This window comes from Martes martes (genome assembly GCF_963455335.1).
Source record: "Martes martes genome assembly, chromosome: 9".
Taxonomy (NCBI): domain Eukaryota; kingdom Metazoa; phylum Chordata; class Mammalia; order Carnivora; family Mustelidae; genus Martes; species Martes martes.
This window is the reverse complement of record NC_137896.1, coordinates 15,879,511-15,902,265: the sequence shown is the minus strand read 5'-3', so window position 1 is coordinate 15,902,265 and position 22,755 is coordinate 15,879,511. Positions and strand designations below refer to the sequence as shown.

At 51.1% G+C, this 22,755-nt stretch overlaps 1 protein-coding gene across 2 annotated transcripts; it reads left to right on the top strand.

The window, feature by feature from the left end:
- The first annotated feature begins 1 nt into the window (after position 1).
- Positions 2-22,298, top strand: SGK2 (serum/glucocorticoid regulated kinase 2). 2 transcript variants are annotated; one of them, XM_080813063.1, is made up of 14 exons: positions 2-18; positions 637-722; positions 6,140-6,199; positions 6,591-6,640; positions 7,156-7,213; positions 7,416-7,499; positions 8,373-8,504; positions 9,667-9,779; positions 10,069-10,105; positions 11,083-11,169; positions 13,213-13,308; positions 14,213-14,368; positions 16,756-16,845; positions 20,578-21,381. In XM_080813063.1, the coding sequence occupies exons 3-14, from the start codon at positions 6,164-6,166 to the stop codon at positions 20,740-20,742; spliced, it is 1,104 nt and encodes a 367-aa protein (XP_080669189.1). In that variant the 5' UTR covers positions 2-18; positions 637-722; positions 6,140-6,163; the 3' UTR covers positions 20,743-21,381. The 2 variants fall into 2 exon arrangements, with proteins under 2 accessions (XP_080669189.1, XP_080669188.1); XM_080813062.1 differs by lacking the exon at positions 2-18 and adding an exon at positions 21,907-22,298 and having other exon boundaries at positions 585-722; positions 20,578-20,786.
- The last annotated feature ends 457 nt before the right edge of the window (positions 22,299-22,755 follow it).

Here is a 22,755-nt window from a genome sequence, read left to right as displayed (position 1 = left end):
CAAGCGGTGCCCCAGCAGGTGAGCACTAGGCCGCAGACTCGGGCTTGGCAGTGTCCAGCAACAAGGCTGGCTCAGGACAGAATGAGCTTTCCATTCCCAGAGGTATCGGGGAAGGGGTCATCTCAGAGGCTGTGGTCCCGCTCAGGGAAGAGCCGGAGAGGAGAGCTGTGTGAGACCAGCCCTTTCAACGGCCAGTCCTCCAGGCACTAGGGGAAGGAGGACGTGATTCAGCTGTTGGAATCAGGGAAGGCCATGCAAGGTCAGCATTTGGGCTGGACCTGGGAGGTGGGGCGGGAGGCATTTCAGAGAATGGAAACGTGACAGGGTTGAAAGGCACCTCCGAGACCCTTCCTGGGAGGGTCAGGACACACGCCATCCTCGGCAGTCCTCACGAGGCTCGGGGAGCTGGCGTCGCCAGTCCAAGGTCACACAACTTGAATTGTGCAGTAGCTCTTTAAAGTTCAGAGGGTCCCCAGGGCCAGGCCTGTCTCGAAGCTGTCTTCGATTCAGGTCCAAGGTTAATTAGTAACCAGAAGGCCCTGCAGCCAGCTCCTAGCTGGCTCGGGAGCCAAGTGAGTGGGTAACAGGTCGCTCCTGACCGAGAAGGTTGTCCAGCACGTCGGGGCTGGGTTTCAGGTCAGCAGGACCATGCAGAGAGACAGGAGGGCAGAGCTGTGCCCCGGGCTGCTCCCCAGGACCTGACAGAGACCCAGCGGTTTCAGGTGAGAGGCTCAGGCGTGAGCAGGACCCCTGCCTGCCAGCCTGTCGGGCTACCAAACTGACAAACGGGTTACCTGGCTGGCTTCGTTTCTGGCGGCCAATGTCCTCCCTTTCCTTCCTAGCACCCTCTTTCCTAATTCCCTTCCTACCATTTCCTTCCTAACTATCCCTGCCATCCTCCCTTCCTTCCTAATCCCCTTCCTAACTTCTTTCCCTTCCCTCCTTTCTGTCCTTCCCTCTCAACTACCTCTTCCGCCTCCCCTGTCACCTAATCTCCTCTCCTCCTAACTAACGCAGCCACACCCTCGCTCCCACCCCGCTCAATTCATTCCTTCCTTTTCTACAGTCCTAACTTCTTCCTGCAATTCCAGGCCGCGGGCTTCGTGTCAGACTGCCTGGGTTCAAATCCCAGTTAGAGCGTTAACTAGCTTGGTGTCTTGGTCAAGCCACTTCACCTCTCTGTGCCTCAGTTTCCTCCTCCTTCAAACAGGGATCCTGGTGGTTTCTAACCCCTGGCGCTGTGGGAACAAAATAAGACCAAGCTGGCCCTTGGTTGCACTGTCATTGGTATGTCATTGGTATGCACTGGCCAGGCAGGCAAATAAATGAATAAATCACAGTAGTGTGAAGACAGGTGTTATAGCAGCAGTGGACACAGAGGAGGGGATAAGAGTTTAGGGGATCGGGGGGCAGGAGGTGGTCTGGCTAGGCTTCTGGGGACGGCAAATGAGGACAGAGGCAACGGGCTAGCCGAGCAGACCAGAATGGTCAGGGCAGTGCTCCAAAGAGACGGAACGGAGTGACCCCCCCCACCCCCGCTGCAGCCAGCAGCCCTCGGAAGGTGTGAGCAGGTTGGTGCCATGATGGGCCAGAGGCGCATGCGTCTAAGCTCCAGCAGTTAGGAGGGATTACACCCTGTGAGTTCAAGGGCATCCCTGTAGGTCTGAATAGTCACGACGAGGTATTGATGCCCAGCCTTTGGCCAGAAAATCAGAAGACAGTGGTGCAGGTAAGAAAGAAGCTACAGGAGCTGTGAGCTGTTCAGGTGTGGGAGTTCCAGTCAAGGTGATGGGAGTGTGGTGGTGGGCAATGCATATGTCAAAGTTCTCCCCAGGCCTTAGTACCGAAGTATTAAGTGAACAGCAACCCCTCGAGACATTTTACACCAAGGTACGAAGATAAAAATTAGCTTAATCCTCTGTCACCTTGGGTTGTAAGCATCCAGCCTTTATTGGTGCCTATGCACAAATGTATATGTGCATGCGTGCCTCTATTTTCTTATAAAGATGGTCTCCCTGGCACACCTACCATTTTGAAATGTCCTTTTTCTGCTTGACATTGTATCACGCATATATTCCCACTCTGATTTACAAATCTATCGTTTTTCAGTTGGGTAATTTTCCATTTTATATATGTACTCTCCTTGATCTTATCAACTCATTCCTTTTTCATTACTCAAATACATACTGAGCTCTGATCATATACCAGATCCTTATCTAGGTATTGGGGACTCAACAGTGAACAAGAAAAGTCTTTGCCCTCGTGGAGCCGATGTTCTAGTGCAAGACAGAAGGAGTGGATGATGAGATGTCAGAGTGGAACCTGCTAAGCAGAGAAAGTGGTCAGGGAGTGGGCGGGAGCATGCTGTACAGTGACCAACCATCCTGCTGTGCCCCAGGACTGCTCTAGCTTTAGCCCTGAGAGTCTCACATCCCTGGAAACCCTCAGTCTCAGACAAACAAGGAAAATCAGTCACACATAAAGAGAAAAGTCCTCTCTCAGAGGTGACATTTGAGCAGAGACCTCTGTGATGTTCCTGGAAGCCAGCCATGCAGGAGTCTGGGGGAAGAGCATTCTAGGCAGAGTGGAAAGGAAGGGCCAGGGATGGGAGGCCAGAGGGTACTTGGTGTGTTTGAGTGACAGCAAGAAAGTCAGAGAGGCTGGAGTGTAGAGAGCATGGGAACCAAAGTGGAGACAGTGACAGGAGTCAGGTCACACAGAATCTCGAAGACCATGGCAGACTTTGGATTTTAATCCAAGGTGTGGTGGGAAGCGACTGGAGTTTCTGAGCAGCCAGGTCACATGGTCTGACTTCTGGTTTAAAAGTGGTGCTCTGGCTTTGGGTGGAGAAACACTGCAGAGGGTCAAGCTAGAAATCAGGAGACATCAGGGAAGCTATTGCGACGATCCATGCAAGCGGTGACAGTGGCTCAGGCAGGGACGTGGCAGATGCTCTGGTGGGTAGCAGTGCTCCCTGGGTTCAATGTGAAGGTAGAGTCTCCTGGGATTTCATGGTGGACTGGAGTTGGGGGAAGGTTCTGTGTCTTTAGCACGAATTCCAAGTTGCTGGCTTGATTTTTTGAGCAGGTGGGAGATGGAAGACTAAGGGAGGAGCTGGCGGGAGCGGAGGGGAAGGAATGGGAGTCAGGACTCTTGGACGTGTTACGAGTGAGGTGCTTCCAGGCACCCAACTAGTGAACGGCCAAGAGCGCGGTTAGATATATAAACCCAGACTTAGGGGGCGCCTGGGTGACTCAGTGGGTTAAAGCCTCTGCCTTCGCCTCAGGTCATGATCCCAGGGTGCTGGGATCGAGCCCCGCATCGGGCTCTCTGCTCAGCAGGGAGCTTGCTTCTCCCTCTCTCTCTCTCTGCCTGTCTCTCTGCCTACTTGTGATCTCTGTCTGTCAAATAAATAAATAAAAATCTTAAAAAAACAAAACAAAGCCCAGACTTAGTGCAGGAGAGAGTTTGGGAACAAGTGTAGCTAGAGGTCTGAGGACGGAACCCTCGGACAGGCCACCGTTTAGTGGCAAAAGAGGAGGCAGATCCGGCAGAAGGGATGGAGAAAGAGCAGCAGGTTGAGATGGAAAGAAAACCAGGAGCTCCGGAAGCCAAGCGGGAAGACCGGGTGTGCCCAGTCCTCCAGAGAAGCTGGGCGAGCTGAGGCCGAGGAGCACATCACTGGCTCTGGAACGTGGGAGTCACGCGCCCAGGGTCTTGGTGGAGGGCTGGGGTTAAAGCCTCTTTGGAATGGGTTCAAGAGAGAAAAGGAGAAAGAGTGGAAACTGAGTCCAGACGACTCTTTCGAGGAGTTTAACTGAAAGGGGGGGACACCGAAGTGGAACCGAACTAGAAGAGGGATGTCAGGTCAAGAGAGGGAGGGTCACAGCCAGCGGGTGCTCTGAGGGGGCCATTTCAGTTAGGATTACTTTCACGATTATTCTCCTGTTCTACACTGGGCTGCCGAATGAAGTCCCATCAGGGTCTTGCTATTGAAAAGAAATGTCCTTGTGGTGGGTATGTGTTTTGTCAACATGACATCCCGCCCATCAGTGTATTGGTTCAACATTTCTAGTTTGTTGAAAGATGGAAGGCTCTGATATTGTTCACTTGGGTTTGCTTTCTCGGACAACCCCCCACTGGTCCCCTGCTTTTCAGAGTCCAGTGAGAACCCCCAAGGCCGCTGGGCTCAGGTCCCTCCCCGGCCAACCTTCTTAGGCCTGGTCCCGTGGATCCCTCCACTGTGGTGAATTGCAGAGGTCTAAGTGTGGCATACGGTAGCCACATAGAAAGTTCCAGAAAGGCAGGGGCTGTGTCGGGCCCCTTGAACTCTTTCATTCCTCAGAACACCTCTCATGAGTGCCTGGGGAGAGGAGGGGACCCCGTGAGTACCTAATTATTGCACCACATACCACTTATATAGCTGGAGAGCTGTAGGCCAACCAGTCCTGCCCTGGAGACAGTGGGCCAGGGCCCTGGAGCTGCCAGCAAGGAAAGGCCCAAAGGGCCAAGTGCTCAGCAGGCAAAGACCAAGACTGGCTGGACTGGGCCGGACACCTGTGCCTGAAACACCTACAGATTCTTGGAAGGCAACGTGCTCTCAGCTGCCACGGATGAGGTCTCTAGAACCTTATGGAGTCTGTCTATGCCCAGCCTGGGTAGGCCCCAGGGAGCACGTCTTCTTACAGACAAGCCCCCTACACACACACAGACACACACAGACACACACAGACACACACACACAGCCAGAGCCATACACTCGCACACATTCGAACAAGTCTCAGACGTCAGCAGGGCGTTCCCGCAGCTGTTGCCCACCCCCTTCCACCCGCCCCCCAGGGGGAGGCGATGTCCCTGAGGGAACTGAGGTCCCTGGTCCCATCCTTAGCGCCACTGGATCCCACGTGACATCAGCAGCCCGCTTGCTGCTGCTGCTGCTGCGGGTAGTTCTGAGCTGGGTGCCGGGGCCGGGCCGGCGCCAGGCACAGACACTTCGGCCGTTGTTGGGAGAACAGAGGGAGGCTCTCTTGTCCACGGCCTGTCCTCCGGCTCCAACCGCCGGTTCTTCCAGTGGCCTCTCCTCAGGCTGCACAGGTACGTGGGGCTAGAGAGGCCTGGGTCCCGCAGAGGGGCCTATGCGGTCAACCCAGGAGTGGGTGTGGCAGCATTATGGGCCCTCGGGGAGCACGGACCCCAGGGCACTGGCTGAAGCCAGGCTACACTCCCTATCAGGCAGATCTAAAGTTCGTTCTCTCAGGGTCCCACAGGCCTGGGCCTTTTGGAGCAACCTGGTCTAGAGGATTCCCTCCTTTCCCCTGGGGTGACTTTGTCAGCACCCAAGGCCACAGGAGTGGTTGCTCCAGGATCCTCCCTTGTAAAGGTTTTTTACCCAGAGAGGCTAGGCTGTTGTCCAGGCCCCCCAGTGGGTCAAGGCTGTGGTCCTGGGATGTACAGTACCTGCATCATCCATGAGCACCTGGGTTCTTAGGTGGGATCTCAGTTCTTACCTTGGCCTTCCAAGCAGGCACGTGCCATGAGCATCCTGAGCCAGAGCCCGGACACACCAGCCTCCTTCAGCCTGCAGCGTGGGATCAGGAAAGACACTGTGCTCCTAGCTGCAGAGACCAGCACTGGCCAGGCTTGGGTCATCTCTTCGTGGCTCTAGCCCAGGCCCCCAGGCCACTTGCCATTCCAGGGGCATTAAGTAGAAGTCCATGTGGCAGGGAGATAATAGTCAACACAACACAGATCCCAGCTCAGAATTCGGGGTTGCAATGTGCCTGTCTGGGAGCCTGGGGAGCCCAGCCTTCCAGCCCTGGCCATCCTCGACTTCCGGGGCTGCCCCGGTACACAGATCTTGCCACACTGGCTGTCCCCAATCCTTGGAAAGATTAAGCCTGGGAGGGATACCCCTGGGCATTCTCCCGGGCTTTCTCTTGATATGTTTGGTTAGAGAGGCTGTGTCCAGGGTACATCAGTTCTTGTCCCTTGCAGGGGTCACTGTTCTTGGGTAGGAGGTGCTCAGACTGTGGTAGGTGCACGGGGTTGGGGAGGGGTGGAGAGTGCAGCAGTGCCTAGACAAGTGACTCTCCTTCCCCAACCACAGCTCTCTCATGCCTGGTCCCTCTTGTGTCCCCAGAGCCTACCTGATCGCTGCTATAGAATGGACTGTAGCGGGGCTGGGACGCCCAGTCCTCCGGTGAGTGAGTCTTGGTTCCCCTACACACCACCAGGGGGCTCACTTCCTCCTCTAGGGGAAATCTGGGGGACGCTCAGGCCAGCCTGGTGGGCCCACCTAGAGTAGGACTGGGGGGCTGACAGGGGTCACTGTGAGCTCACGGAAGTGGGACATTTGCAGGGTAAACAGGGCACAGAGTTGGGCAAGAGCTTCAAGAAAATGGGGTGTTAGGAGAAGCAGATGAGATGGTGGATGGTTGGGTGGGTTGGTAGACCAGTGGAAAGAAGGAAGGAGGAAGCAGACAGGTTAGTAGAGAAGGGAGCAGGGCCTAGGCCAGGAGAAAGCAGGGGGCTGAGGATCCTAACACTCAGTCACTGCTGATCTTACTAACTTTTCTGTCAATGTCTACCAGCCCTCAAGGGCCAATGGGAACATCAACCTGGGACCTTCAGCCAACCCAAAGTGAGTTCTGGTCTTTCAAACAACTTTCCCCTGGGCTCCCTTCATACCTGGCTCCCCTCTCTTTGGGAATCAGATCCAAGTTCTCTGGTCTACCGTCAGGACCCTCTGCCACCTGGGACCCGGCTTTATCTCCCACTAATTCCCCAGCCTTTGCCCATGCTGAGTCGCATGCCTGAAACGCACCCCAAAGTCTGCATTGTTAGCAATTCCCCCCCTTCAGGCCCTTCTCAGGTTTGGGGCAGGGGCAGAGTTCTTGCCTTCTTTGCAGTTGTGTCGGTTTTCTCCCCAGCTTGTCTGTTGGTTGCTCGACTGTGGATCCCCAGGGGCAGGGGCCTTTCCTCCAAGCCCTCTTGGCTGGGAGAACATGGCATGCTTCAGTGGCCAGGAGGCTTAACTCTTGGAAAGCTCCCTCTGTTCCCCAGCTTCCAAGTCAAAGAGAAGCCTGGATTTCATATCAGAAGCCAGGTTTCCCAAGTTCACAAATTCGGACCTGTGTTCTTCTCCTCCCCCCCCAGCGCCCGGCCCACCGACTTTGACTTCCTGAAAGTCATTGGCAAAGGGAGCTATGGGAAGGTGAGTGACACAGGGAGGTTGGGAGACCTGGGTCTTCCCTTCCCCGGCCTCCTCCACCCTCTGCCTGTCCCTTGCATGCACAAAGCGGAAACTCACAACCTGTAGAATCACGGACGCGGGGCCGGAGCAAGCGGCTGATGGAGAAATCCGAAGCTCAGAGGAGTCATCCCTCGTGGGGTCTTATGTTTGTGCTTCTGCTCAGGTCCTGCTGGCCAAGCACAAGTCTGATGGGATGTTCTACGCAGTGAAGGTGCTGCAGAAAAAGTCCATCTTAAAGAAGAAAGAGGTACCAGAGCTCGTGCTCAGGCATTTCCCCTCCTGCTTCTTGACCCCAGCCTAAGATGTTTTCCCGAGATGGGTCCCAGTGCTGAAGGACCCACGGGGCTGGGTGCAGCCGTGATCATAGCAGACAGAGGGCCGGGTGGTGCTGAGGGTGCTGACCCTTCTCAGAGGACCCAGCCAACCAGCTCACCCATAGGGCTTTCGGGAGGCCCCCGTCCCAGCCCTCCGCCGTCCCCTGGGAAACTCAGGGCTCCATGGCCGATGAGCCCTCTGCCTTGTCTAGGCGCCAGCCTCCCTGTGTGTGCAGTGTTGGAGCCCCTCAAGCCACAGCCACCCCATAGTTCTAGCTTCTTCAGCTGACTTGAGTCTCTTTAATTCCAACCCCTTGAGGGGTACAGAGCGGACCGGGAGAGAGGACCATCAATCAGAGGGCTGAGGCGAGGAAATTGATGTTAACAAGGACATCCTGAGGGCAGATAGCAGAGGTCCTTTAGGGAGGAGATGGCCTGGCAGTTAGCCTCAAATGTGCGGTGTCCAGGCAGGAAAAACAGCATGAACATAACCATGACTGGGACTCCTTTTATGCGGTAATCACGTGTGCTTTCCTTATCGCCCCTGGAGAGAGGGTCAGAGGTTTCTGACCCAGGGGCTGGCGCTGCACGCATGAGGCTGGGGATGAGGCTGACCATTCAGAATCCTGGCTACTATGTAGGGAGCCTGGCTCTGAGGGCACTAAGGAGCCACAGTGGGTATTTGAGCAGGGGCATGAGAAGGTCTTGGGCAGGGCAACCCCATGAATGGTGAGGCCACGTGGGCTGTGCCGAGGCACAGGGGGCTGTGTGGGTGGTGACGTGCGCCCCTAACTATGACCCCACAGCAGAGCCACATCATGGCGGAGCGCAGTGTGCTGCTGAAGAACGTACGGCACCCCTTCCTTGTGGGCCTGCGCTACTCCTTCCAGACGCCTGAGAAGCTCTACTTTGTGCTGGACTATGTCAACGGGGGAGAGGTGGGTGGACTCCTAGGGAGGATTCCCTCGGCCAGACTCTTAAATGCCTGGTACGTGTACCAGATTCTGGAATGATTATCACCTCATCCTCACAACAGACCCATTTTGTAGCTGAAAAACTGAGGCTCAAGAGATAACTCCCTTGCTCACAGCCACCCAGCCTGTCCCTGACAGAGCCAGGATTTGAATGCAAGTCTGTTTGGCTCCCAGCCCCCCATTTCTTGACTGCCCCCACACAAGGCTGCCCAGACTCACTTCAGCACACCTGGGCAAGGTCAGTGTTAGTGGAGTTCTGTGATCAAGATTTCCAATGCCCTCTTTTTTACACCATAGGCCACTGCGGGGGCGGGGGGGGGCGTGATGGGTCCCTGTGGTGAACAGAGACCCAAGGCCACCTGGTGACCCAGAAGCACAGCAGGGATCTGCTGGTCTCCATCCTGAACTGTCTGTCTGGGCAGGTGATCCCAGATTGAACCTGTATGACCTCATGACTTTTGGCCTGATACCAAGATGTGGGTTTTGCTCTGGATCCCTACGTCCCCTAGTAGCGGTAAAGGCCTTTCCCAGGCCAGCAAAAGAGACCAAAGCAGTTGGCCCCCAGACAGACCTAGGCTGGGCTCAGTTTGACAGCTCCGAGCATCCTACTGCCTGGGGCAAGGAAAGATGCATCATTGAATGACCCGGGGTCCCATGGCAGCTCTGCCAGTTATGCGCTACCTGGCCTTGGGCAAGTCACCTGACCCCTCCCAGTTTTCTCTTAGGTGAAACTGGCATCATATTTGATGCCCTAAAGGTAGTCAAGAGAATTGAATGAAGTAAGAGACATGAAAGGATCTGGCTTTGACCCTGGAATCTGGTAGCTGCTCAATCCATGTGAATTAATCTCTCCTGCTGACACGTTGGACACCCATGACTGCTCTGTAGGGTGGGGGCCAGCATGCCCCCCCTTTTTAAGTAGGCTCCATGCCAGCATAAAGCCCAATGTGGGGCTTGAACTCACAACTCTGAGATCAAGGACTGAGCTGAGATCAAGAGTCAGATGCTTAACCGACGGAGCCCCCCAGGCGCCCCAAGCATGCCTCTTTCCATCTGAGTACATTGCAGCTCAGAGAGCGGGTGACTTGCCCAGAGACCCTCTCTCACACACCTTCTCCCCGTCCAGCTCTTCTTCCACCTGCAGCGGGAACGCCGGTTCCTGGAGCCCCGGGCCCGGTTCTACGCTGCCGAGGTGGCCAGTGCCATTGGCTACCTGCACTCTCTCAACGTCATTTACAGGTGAGTCCCGCCTGTGGCTCCGAGCCAGCTCTGGCCCTTCTGCCACAAATGCCAGGGGTTGTGTGGACCCCTAGGTCCTGGTGAACTTGGCCCTTTGTCCAAGGAGGACGGCTCAGCAGTGGGAGTGGAGTAGGAGCTTCCTTTCTGGCATCAAGTGCCCATTCTCCATGGGCTCTCCCTCCACATCTCCGTGAGCCTCCAGGAATAGTCTGCCTGCCAGGACCCTGGGTCCCCTGCTCTACCTCACTAAGGGAGACATCACTGTGCTCTTTTCTCTTGTTTTCTGCAGGGATCTGAAACCAGAGAACATTCTCTTGGACTGCCAGGTCGGTGTGAGTGTGTGTCTATATGTGTGTACTTATGAGCATGGGTGCAAGCATCATGCCTCGTGCATATGGGTAGGGATGCATTCAAGTATGTGTGCATATGTATGTGCGTGTATGTGTGTGTGTGTGTGTGTGTGTGTGGTTTGCGGGGAGCAAGTGGAGGCTCTTGGACTTTGTAGTTTCTCCATGTCTTAGACTGGGTCCCCTGGAAACAGATGGAGTGTTGAGTGCAGATGGTTATTGGGGAATGCTCTTAAGAGATCCAGTTTTAAGGGGGGAGGAGGCAGGACTAGGGAGAGGAGGAAGCCCACCTGCATTGTGGTTGCAAATGAGGTTGCCTTGGCTGATCTTACAGGGGTGGGGAGGGCCCAGGCTGGGGCGACTCTTTAGAACCGTTCTAAACTGAGGCAAGGAGCCTGGGCTTTTGTGCCCTCAAATTGACCGGTCACTGGGTGTGGACCGCCCCTTGGGAGGAACGTAACTTTGGGTGAGAGGAATGTCCCAGAAGTGGGGTATGGGCATGACAGCTCCTAAAGGGGAGATCTGAGCAGAGCCCCACAGTATCCACTCACTCTGTGACCTCCACCAGCCACCTGGCTGCCCAGCTGCCACACGATATGGTTGCTTTCTGAAACACCAGCTCTCTGCCAAGGGAGCTGCCACCACCAGTCCCCTACAGCGAGGATATTCATGGAGCTGCCATGTTGCAGGGCATGGGTCTAAGTCTGTGATAAGCTTGGGAGGGAGGGGGCGGGCAGACAGTGGAATGATACCCCCCCCCCCCCACCTTGCCCCTTGTACTGCTCCTGGCATCCAGTCTAGGAGCTATGGGTCTCTAAGTGGAGCCTATAGCCCGTGTCAGAGGCATGAGACTCCCCAGCTGCTGCCCTGGGGTAAAGCATCTGGGCTTTGGGATTAGGCCTGACCATCCCTTTAGCTTAGACCACCTTCCAGCCCCTGCTCACCCTCCTCTGCAGGGACATGTGGTGCTGACGGATTTTGGCCTCTGCAAGGAAGGGGTAGAGCCTGAGGAGACCACGTCCACGTTCTGTGGCACCCCCGAGGTAAGCCAAACCTTGTAGGAGAGGTCAGAGGTCAGGCCATGAGTGGTTGAGCTTCAACTCTGCTTAGAGCCAACAGGTTCCACCGGGGTGGGGGAGGCCCAGTCCTGTCACCCAAGCCCTTGCCCTGAGCTGGCTTGTCCTCTGCCTTGATTTCTTTGTCTAATGGGGGCATCTGCTCTGGGGGCTGTTAGGGAAATTCTGCAGCAATGCCGTCCTAGAGGAAGAGAAATAGCCATGCAGACTCTATACTCAAGGTAAGGTTTCCCAGCAGCCACATTTAAAAAGGGAAAAGAAACAGGTGGAATTCATTTTTATAATATATTTTAATTAACCCAGTATATACAAAATATTGTCATTTCAGCATACAATCAATATAAAATTGTTGAGATAGATTATTCTTTTTTTTTTTTTTTTGAGATAGATTATTCTTGTAGCCATGTGCAACGAGTGGCTGCCATATTGGACAGCCTGCCCTACAGGGTGAAGTCCATGTGCAGCAGGAGGGCTTGGCCTGACAAGTTAAGATCAGGGCTGGCAAATATAAAACGCTGGTCCACTCCAGCTGCCAAGAGCCTGGGGGGCTAAAATCTGTGGGTCTCAGCAGTAATCCATACATGTTTGTGTGTCCTGCCAAGGCTTCCCTGGAGCCTTGCAGGTGAAAACCTTTCTCTGGACTCCCAACAGTGTTGACCCTTGGACCTTGGACCCAAAGGGGTTCCCAGTTGACCGATATCTGGGTGGGGGCTGGGAGGCAGAGGCTGTAGGACTGGGAAGTGCCTCCTGATCTGGCATGGGACAGGACTTTATCTGCTCTGTTGTTCTCTGTATGCCAGAAAATCTGGATCTCAGATCTCAGCTGGGCCTCCTCCATTTGGTTTTGGAGCAGCTGATGGACAGGTGATCTCTCTGAGCAGGAGCCATTGTCTGTGTTTGCATATATGGCAGGGTGTCCACGGGACAGAGCTGGTGTCCCAAAGCCTGACAGCCCAGCCATCCCTTCCTTGGACATTGCCAGGGGTGAGGAGCAGGGCACAGGACATCCAGGATTGTGGAGGAGACATGGGGTTCCAACACATCACCTCTCCCATAAGTCAGCTACTGCTGTGATGCCGGGAAGCACAGACAAGAGTACCCATGGTTGCTCCCATTGTTCAAGGCCTGCACACATATCCTGTTACGCCCAGATGAGCACATAGCCTTAAAACAGCCCCCAGGGAAGGATCCTGCAACCGCATTTTACAGAGGAGGAAATAAAGGTTCTGGGAGGTTAAATGAGCCCTACTTAGGGCTCAGGTCTGGGTAACTTCCTGTCCCTCCCACATTCACACAGTCTCTCCAAATGGCTCTTGTGGGTTGCTGAGACTCAATGGCAGAGATGCCAGACTAAGGGGTCACCACGCCCTTGGGTTTGGCAGAAAGCATAGATCTGCCTCAGGTAATCTTCTTGTTGGAAGGCACAGCTCTTTGGCATGCATTCATCTATCACTAGGAACTGAGGTGTCCCCTCCTCTTTCCTGATTCCTGTGCATCTCTCTGTTACTGAGGTTTCCAGTACAAGTATGTGCCGCATTTACTTAACACTTCAGCATTAGTCTCCCCAGTGCACTGTGAGTACTCACAGGGTTTTCTGGTTCCCAGGACACTGATAGGATGCTTTTGTGCAAATTAGATAAAGGCATCCCCTTGGGCACATTAATTAGAAAGAGTTATTCTATTAAACATTAATCAAGTTGCCAGATATAACCCTATACTAGCATTATGGCTTGGTGAGTTAATCACTGCCAGGCTTACATCTCCGTACATCCTTTTGGCTGGTACTTTTGTATGGTGCGCCACTTATACAACTGTGTAAGTCTGCCTTTGCACGTTGGCAAAGGGTCAGGCACAGAGCAGGCCTTTGGCAGATGGATGATGACTGAACATACGCACATGCATATCACAGCAGGATCAACCCCTGGTGATCTTTTCTTCTAAGTGCCCTGTTTACAAATGGGGAGACTGAGGCCGAATGTCTTTCAGATAAATGTATTTTCTCCTCAACAGTACTTGGCTCCAGAAGTGCTTCGGAAAGAGCCTTATGATCGGGCAGTGGACTGGTGGTGCTTGGGGGCTGTTCTCTACGAGATGCTGCAAGGCCTGGTGAGTGGGGCGTGAGCGTCTGCAAGGGACACGTGGCTCCAGGAAGAGATGGTGGTGGGTCTCTCCCTTGTGTGGCCTCCTCTGGCCCCTCAAGGAACTGAATGAGCCATCTCTCTAGCTCAAAAAGATGATGTCAGGATTATGGATGTTGCTTTAATAAGGTTAGTTAGCACTTTACAACACACCATCTCATACATGACCCCTTTGGCACTGAGAAACAGCCTTGGGAGGCTGCCACTGGAGGAAATGGAGTTGTTCTTATTTACTGGGAGGGAAACTGAGGCCCAGAAAGGTCACAGTGCCAGTAGTCTGTGGAACCAGCCCCGGGCTGCCTGCTCAGGGGGAGACTTGTGTAGACTTACCCCAGCAGACATTGCTCTGGGCTGGCTTCTCCAGCAGAACGTGGTGGATATGAGAGATGGGCTCCGTGGAGTCAGGAAGAAGAAGCGGAAGCAGGAGGCGGGATGAAGAGTCTCAGGAAAGAGTGGGCTCTGGGCCTGGAGCCGGGCCTGGCTCTCTTCCTGGCCATGTGTCTCAATCTCTTGAGCCTTGTCTCGTCCAACAAATTACTACCCGTCTTCAAAGACGGCTGTGAGGCTAGGCTGGAACGATGAGGGCAAACGTGTTCACTTTGCAAAGCGCAGATCTGGTGCCCAGGCTGGGTTAAGAGGGCTGGGATAGGGGATGCTCCTGGGCGGTCCCCTCTCAGCCTTCCCAGCGGCCCTCTCCCCTATGCCAGAAGTGAGGTCTCTGTTTCTCTCCAGTCTGTGGCGTGAACCATTGCACAAGACGCAGTCTGGCTGAATTCTTCCATTACCTGGCTTTGAGCCAAGTCTCCCTGAGACCTTTCCCCACTTTAGCATGGATGAGCCTCCAGCTTCTCTCTCTCTCTCTCTCTCATCAGCCACCATTCTACAGCCAAGACATGTCCCAGATGTATGAGAACATTCTGCACCAGCCGCTGCAGATCCCTGGGGGCCAGACTGTGGCTGCCTGCGACCTCCTGCAAGGCCTTCTCCACAAGGACCAGAGGCAGCGGCTGGGCTCCAAATCAGACTTTGTAGGTGAACCGCCAGCAGAGCACTAGTCCCTGACGGGGGTGTTCAGCTTCCTGCAGAAGCAGCTCAGAAGCACAGTGATGGGCATCCAGCTCCCCTCCAAAACCAGGCATTGCAAACTCCTTCGTTTGGAAATTCACAGCTGCTACTACTGCTTCATTGCTTCCTTTAGTCCAGTTCTTGAATTCATCCAATGTTTACTGAGCATCTACTACGTGCCAGGCATTGAGCTAGATTCTAGCGATTCAGTGGGCTGTGTCTATGCCCTTGTTAAGCTGATTGGGGGAGGCAGACAACAAACAAACTATGGTATATAATGATTACAGAGTGTGATAAGCAACAGGAAATAAATGAACAACGAGCCAAGATAGACAATAATGGGAGGGAGTGTATTTATACTGGCATGGTGAAGTAGGTCTACTCAGAGGAGGTGACACCTTTTTTGCACACAGCATGTGCAAAAGTCCTGTGGCATTAACAAGAAGAGTGGTCCACTTTGGCGGATTTTGAACAGGGCTCTGGCAAGACCCAATTTCAGTTTTAAGATATTCCTCTGGTTTCTATGCAGAGAGAGGACTGGACTTGTTTTTTGCCAGTGCTAGGCTGCGCATTCAGGATACAGAGATGAGTAATTCACTCTCGATTTCTATAATGAATTCAGGATTTAAAAAATTTATTTTTATTTTTATTTTTTAAGATTTCATTTATTTATTTGACAGAGAGACAGAGATCACAAGTAGGCAGAGAGGCAGGCAGAGAGAGAGGGGGAGGCAGGCTCCCCGTCAAGCAGAGAGCCCGATGTGGGGCTCGATCCCAGGACCCTGAGATCATGACCTGAGCTGCAGGCAGCAGTTTAACCCACTGAGCCACCCAGGCACCCCAGGATTTTTTTTTTATTAAAGTAGAACTTGAAAAATAATCTTATATTCTCTAGTCAACAAAAGATAATTGAGTTGATAAAAGAAAGACCATAGTGCTTTTCTCCCTGGAAGTTTGCTTTCTCTTCTAGCAGAGTGGTTGTGATACATGGACAGACTATCTGGGTTCAGATCCCTCCTCCAGCTTCCTAGTCCTTCCTAGTTGTAGACCCTTGGGCAAATTGCATAACTTCTCTCTGTAATCTTCAGTTTCCCCATCTGCAGTGATAACACCTAGCTCACAGCTGCTATAAAGATCATATGAATTAATATATACAAAGACCTTAGGCCAGTGCCATGTGTTGGTACCCAGACCTCCACATGCCGGATACCATGAAGTGTAACAAACATTTAGGGCTTTTTCCCACCCATCCCTGGCCAGCTTAAAGAAGGGGACTCTCATGAAGACTAGTCCCCTTCTTTCAAGAGGAAATTTGCATCTTAAAAATATGTATGATTTGGGACACCTGGTGGCTCAGTTGGTTAAGTGGCTGCCTTCGGCTCGGGTCATGATCCCAAGGTACTGGGATTGAGTCCCACATCGGGCTCCTTGCTCAGCAGGGAGCCTGCTTCTCCCTCTGTCTCTGCCTGCCACTCTGTCTGCCTGTGCTCACTCTCTTTGACAAATAAATAAATAAATAAAATCTTAAAAAAATGTATGATTTTTCAAATAAGGGATACATTCCCATAGATCAAAACTCAAAGGATTTAAGAAAAAGTCCCTTTAGTTACCTAGTTCCTTAATTTACAGGCAACCAGTGTTAATCCATTTCTTGGGTCCTCGAGATCTTTTGGATCTGGCTATTTAACAACCACACGGGGCATGGGATGGGGAACATTTATGATGTAGGGAGCTGGAGAATCATTCCTTGCCAAACACGGATAGAAAGGGTCCAGTTGGGATAGGAGGAACTTGATGCTAACATTGGTTTAGATTAGAAAAGAAGTAGTGAATGAGGTCCAGGGCTGAGTCCTAAATTCTGGTCTCCAGGAAACTGCAGTTTTTCTTGGGGCTTTACTTCTGTTACTTTCCTTACTGAGCGGATGTGGTCTATTTCTCCGGTTTGCATTCTAGAAGAATCAAGATGCACTGAGGCAGGTGGATGGGGTGGGAAGATCCCTGGGAACCCCAAAGGCAGGTTCTGCAGTCTTGTTCACTGACGTATCACCAACGTGTCCCATGGTGCTGGCATAGAGTAGGTGCTCAGTAAATAGTTGAGGAATGAATGAATGCTACAGGGGAGAAGGGTTTGGGTTCTAGATGATGGTGAAGGGGAGAGGCCTGGCAGCAGAACAGCCCTTTGTCCCATGAAACCAGCTGGAATTACAAGTTACTTTCCCAGTAAAGGTTTTAGAGCTTAACAGCCAGCTGCCAGTAGAGTTGGAGCTCCCAGACGTGAGGAGTAGAGGGTGGGGGTGGGGAGGAGTGCCGTGGGGGAGGGCTACTTGTGATCAGCACTTTCTTCCTACAGCTTGAGATAAAGAATCATGTATTCTTCAGCCCCATAAACTGGGATGACTTGTACCACAAGAGGCTGACTCCACCCTTCAACCCAAATGTGGTAAGAGGTCACTGTGTTCCATATTCTGGTTTTCTGGGGCTGGTGAGAGAGATCTGGGCCACTCTCTTTCTACAGGTGGGATAACCAGGGGCCCAGGTCCACATGGTAAGTTAGAGGCAAAATGGGGTCTAGGCTCCAGAAGTCCTGACTGCCAGTCCGGCTCTGTGTGATGAGCCACACTGCCCACCCTTCATTCTCAGCCCCAATAACCTTCATTGCAGAGCCCTTTACACCGTTTAAAGCACTCTCTGGGGGCTCCTGGCTGGCTCAGTCAGTGAAACACGTGACTCTTAATCTCTGAGTTGTAGGTTCGAGTCTCATGTTGGGTATAGAGATTACTTAAAAATAAAGTCTTAAAAAAGTAAGTAAAGGGGCGCCTGGGTGGCTCAGTGGGTTAAAGCCTCTGCCTTCGGCTCAGGTCATGATCCCAGGGTCCTGGGATCAAGCCTCAGCCCCACATCGGGCTCCCCTCAGCAGGGAGCCCGCTTCCTTCTCTCTCTCTGCCTGCCTCTCTGCCTTCTTGTGATCCCTGTCTGTCAAATAAATAAAATCTTTAAAAAAAAAAAAAAAGTAAGTAAATAGGGGCACCTGGGTGGCTCAGTTGGTTGGGCATATGTCTTCAGCTCAGGTCATGATCGCAGGGTCCTGGGATCGAGCCCCACTTCTTGCTCCTTGCTCAGCGGGATGCCTGCTTCTCCCTCTCCCTCTGCCTGCCGTTACCCTTGCTTGTGCTTTCTCTTACTCTCTCTGTCAAATAAAGAAGTAAAATCCTTAAAAATTTTTTAAAAATAAGTAAATAAACCCCTCTCTGTCACATAGCACACCCAGATGGAATCAAGCCCTGTAAAATTCTTTTTTCCCTCTGGTAATAAAAATGACATATATTCATTATAGAAAGTATGTAGGGGTGCCTAGGTGACTCAGTCAGTTAAACATCTACCTTTGGCTCAGGTCATGATCCCAGGGTCCTGGGATGTAGTCCTATATCGGGCTCCATGCTCAGTGGGGAGCCTGCTTCTCCCTCTCCCTCTGCCTGCTGCTTTGCCTACTTGTGCTCTCTCTCTCTGTGTCAAATAAATAAAATCTTTAAAAAAAAAGAAAAGAAAGTGTGTAAAACAGAGTTTAAAGCCGCAAGGCGGAAAAACTTCTTATCTCACTTCTCAAATGAAATTCCTGCAGGTATATGCCCTCCTGTCTTTTTCTGTGTGTTTTTACATAGATCATACCTAATATATATAGATATCTTCTCCCCTTACCTGTCTTTTCTTACTAGAAACCAATGTCATTATTTCCCCAAATCATATAAAACTTTACAAGTATCATTTTATTTATTTTTAAAAAGATTTTATTCATTTAGCCCGATGCGGGGCTCGATCCCAGGACCCTTGAGATCATGACCTGAGCCAAACGAAGGCAGAGGCTTAACTCACAGAGCCACCCAGGCGCCCTAGAAGTATGATTTTAAATGGCTACATAATCCTCTGTTGATGATATAATGTATTCAACTATGCTCCTAATGGTGAACTTTAGGTTGTTATCATTCTTTCTTTATCATAAAAGTACTGATGTACACTTTTAAGTGTGTATCTTTGCCCAGGGTTCCAGTTATTTCCTTAAGATGGATTCCAGGTAGGGAATTACCAGGTCAGAGAATGTGTACCTGTTTAAGTTCTTTCTTTCTTCTTTTTTTAATTTTAAGTAATCTCCCAATTTTAAGTAATCACCCTATGTGGGGCTTGAACTCAAGACCCTGAGGTCAAGGGTCCCTTGCTCTCCTGACTAAGCCAGCCAGACACCCCCTAGGCTCTTGATTCCCTAACTCTGCGATGCAGAGTAAAATCCACTTCCTGCTAGCAGGGTCTGCTGGAGAATTCTCATCTTCCTTTCTGCAACGCGTGCAATTGTTACTGTTTTTAGCTTTGCAAATTTGTTAAGTAAAACATGGCATCTCATCCTGTTTTAATTTCTTTTATAGTGAAGGTGGTTAGTGTTTAATTAGCAGTGTTAATTAGCACTGATATTAATTAGCGGTGGCAGTGTGCATCAAAGGAGCCCCATTTGAAGCAGACATTGGAGGTTTTCTCAGCCGCTTGCAAAGCGTCCCGCAGTGTCACGCTGCTTGCATCCATGTAGTTCACACACCTCAACACTGCCAATGTTTGCTATCTATACCTCGCCTTTTGTGAATTACCTGTGCATGAACGTCTCTTTGAGCATCAGAGTCTTGACAACCGTTGTCAGATAGGATGCTCTCAGTCCAGGTACTTGGAAAGTTTCTTTACCTGGGGGTGTGGAAAAGACCCTGCCAATAATATTGAATATACACCTTGGAGAGAGAATAATGTAAAAAATGCTAGACAGGGAGGTAATAGAATGCAGCGAGTGGACTGTAAAGTGAGACATACCGGGGTGGATTCCTGGTTCTGTTGTCTACGGCTGGGAGACCTTGAATACGTATCTTTAACATCAGTATCATTTGTAAAAAACAGAGAAAACATCTGTCTTATCTAGGACCACACAGCTGTCAAGAGCCAGGGCCAGGATCCACACTCTAGTCTTGGAACCCTGGTCCCTGAGCTGGGACCCCTGTGCCCTGTGGCCTTTTTGAGAAGCTGGAAACCATGGTCCGTTTGGTTCTACAGCCTCAGGCTTGCATAGTCAAGTAGATCTGTGGACCCTTCCGCTTGCTCACCTGTTCATTTCAGAAAACCCAGGTGGCCTAGTGTTCTCCAGAGGCTGTGCCTTCTTCACAAAGAGGATGGTTCGTTTAGCTCATGCTATCTCACAAGCCACCCCGCAAACTAGGTGTCTTGAAACAATTTTGTATTTCATCCCAATTCAGTGGGTTGGTTGGGTGAGGTTTTTTTGGCTGGTGCCAGGCTAGCCGGTCTCTGTTGGGCTCTGTCATTCCAGTGGCCTAGAACTGCCTCACCCAAATGCTGGGCAGTTGGCCAGCATCTGGGGCAACAGCATTCTTCTTCTGAGGCCTCTCCTACTCCAGCAGACTTGGACATGTTCACTTTACTTGTTCAGACTTGGACTGGACTTGTTCACATGGTGGCCTAGGGTTCCAAGGGCAGCAGGAGAGAACAACTCCCAGTGTGTGTTTTTCAAGTCTTGGCTTGCTTCCCATCTGGTAACGTCCCATTGTCGCAAACAAGTCGCATGGCTAACCTGTATTAAAGGTATGGAGAGCTGGACTCCAGCTCTGAATGGCGAATGGAGGATCATTTTTACGATCTCACACCCAGGTCTTCTTCCCCGACGGCAAAAACAGCCAGTCACTCTCTACCATATTTATTTTATCTTCTTCACAAGGCCTGTCAGCACCCCAGATTGTCTATTTGTCTATTTATGTACATGTTCGCTATCAGTCTTCCTACCCTCTGCATAATATAGGCTCCATGAATGCAGGGGCCCATTCTGTTTTGTTCACTCCTATTTCCAGTGCCATGAACAGTGCCTGGTAGGCATTCAGTAAGCGCGTGTTGACTTGACTTTTCTGAGGGTTGATGTGGAGCAGGCAGGATGCCAGGAGGTTGGAGGCATTGATACGTGGCTAGTGGGCCACGAAATAAAATGACTAACATAAACACATGTGTCAGTGACAGCTAAAGGTGGGTGTCCACGAGGCCCTCAGAAGGGAGACCTGACATCCCTCTCAGGCCTCGTGGGTTCCTTCAGCAGCTCAGACCCCTGTGTTCCCATCTCACTGTTGGTTTCTATTCACAGGCAGGACCTGCTGACTTGAAACACTTTGACCCCGAGTTCACCCAGGAAGCTGTTTCAAAGTCCATTGGCTGCACTCCTGACACTGTGGCCAGTAGTTCTGGGGCCTCCAGTGCATTCCTGGGATTTTCCTATGCACCAGAGGATGAGGCCATCTTGGACTACTAGAAGAGAAGCATTCCTAGCACTGGTGTAACCACTGAAGACAGCTGGTATCCCTCAGGAATTACCTTCCTTACCTAATGCTGCTAGTAACAGAGACTCAGAGTAACAAGGACTTACATAAACTTACATATATCTTTCCAGCACATCAAGGAAGAATGTTGTTAGGTGGTCCAAGGCTGGTTGGACAGGTCTTCAGATACTCACAGGCTTTCTGTGCCATCCTTGGCAATTGGCTTCCAATATTAGGATTGCTGCGTTGCCACAAAGTGGTTCCTGGAGCTCTATAGTCACTGCTTCTGTGTCCTGGGCAAGGAGAATGGAGGCAAGGAGGGGGGAGCAAAATAGCACCTTTACAGAGCTTCCCCAGAAGCACCCGCCAATGGCTTCTGCTCATTAGCCATCCACTCCTACCTGCAGTGGAGGCTAGGATATGTGGTTTATTAGCTGGGCACATTACCACCCCTAAAAACACAGGCTCTGTTGCTAAGGGAGAAGGGGGAAATGTGGAGTAGGCAACTAGCATCTCTCTACCAAAGGACCTCTAGGTGTTTGGATTTTTATCTCCACGTGTAAAATGACAGAGATGTCATTTTATATGTCACCTATAGGCTATCCCCCGACATGCTCTCATTTTTCTCTGTTGATGGTGTCTTTCTTTGTTGTGGGTGGTATTGGACATTTGTTTTTAGGTTTGCCTGCCTGACATCTGAACCCTTTCCTATGTCCAGATGATCTCTTAGCTCGCGAGCCCTGATGAAGGGCAGTAATTACCTCTACTTACAGTGGCTGAAAATGCTAGATAACGGACTTTCCCAGCCTCCCCTGCTGTGAGGACCAGGCATGTGGCTCGGGGATGCACCTGTGCTAGATTTTGACTCAAGGAAGGGACTAGAAGCTTTCATGTGGTAACTGTGGTAACAGTACCCGCAAAACCGAGGAGGATGGATCATATTGCCTTATTTCCGTGGCAAAGTGGTTCTTTCTTTCTTTCTTTTTTTTTTTTTTGTCCCCCCCCCAGACCTGTGGTTCATCAGCTACTTCAGGGTGGGCTCATTGGCTTTTTGGCTTGTGGACAAGGAGAGAACTTTAACATCAGTGTGTGCTGGTGATTTTACTGCCTTTTCTTCCTAACCCTACTCTTTCTCTCTCTCTTTTTTTTTTTCTCAGCTTCTTGCCCCAGAAATAACAGGGGATGGTGCTGGAAAACACACCAATGACACTAACACTGACCTACTGAAATTCCAAGCTGTATCAGGAGGAGTTACTGTTACCCTATGACATGTGCTGAGAACTTTGAAAGAAACGCTCTGATTTGGTTTCCATCATAACAGCAACTGTTAATTGACAAATGTGGAACATGATGGAGAGGCACATTCCCCCAGCTTCCCAAAGCAAAAAACAAGAGTGTAATTGTCAGTAACGTGATAGTACTGTCAAAAGTACACAACCCGCTATTATGGGTTGTGAAACACACAATGCTTCCATGTGGTCTGAGACTGTAAAGTCACAAAATTTTCACCAGGATAGAAAATAAAAATGGAGAACTATGATATTGAATGGATCATGCTTCATCTATGTTTACTGAGCACTTTCTGATCTTTACATGCATTACCTACAATCCTCACAATAAACCAGCATTTAGAAATCATTAACCGCACTTTACAGATAAGAAACACTCATTCTGATAGATTAAGCAACTTGCCCAAGGTCACCCAGCAGGTACAAGGCACAGCTGGGAACTGAACTTGGTGGCTGCTGCTTTTTAAACCCGGTGTTCTCCTTCAGGCTTCAGCAGTGGGAGAAGTGCTCTGAGCACGTCCTCCTTTGGTTTTCTAGCAAACACTGACCATACATCAGGCAGAAGAACTCCAAATCTGTCTAAACCCTCAAGTGGCACAGCCTACGTACGCCCTCTCTAATGGGAATACATCATTTCCATCTTACTAATTTTTTTAACATTTTTCCATATGCTGTTATTAAGTTGTTTTTCCTCCTTTAAAAAAATTAACATATAAT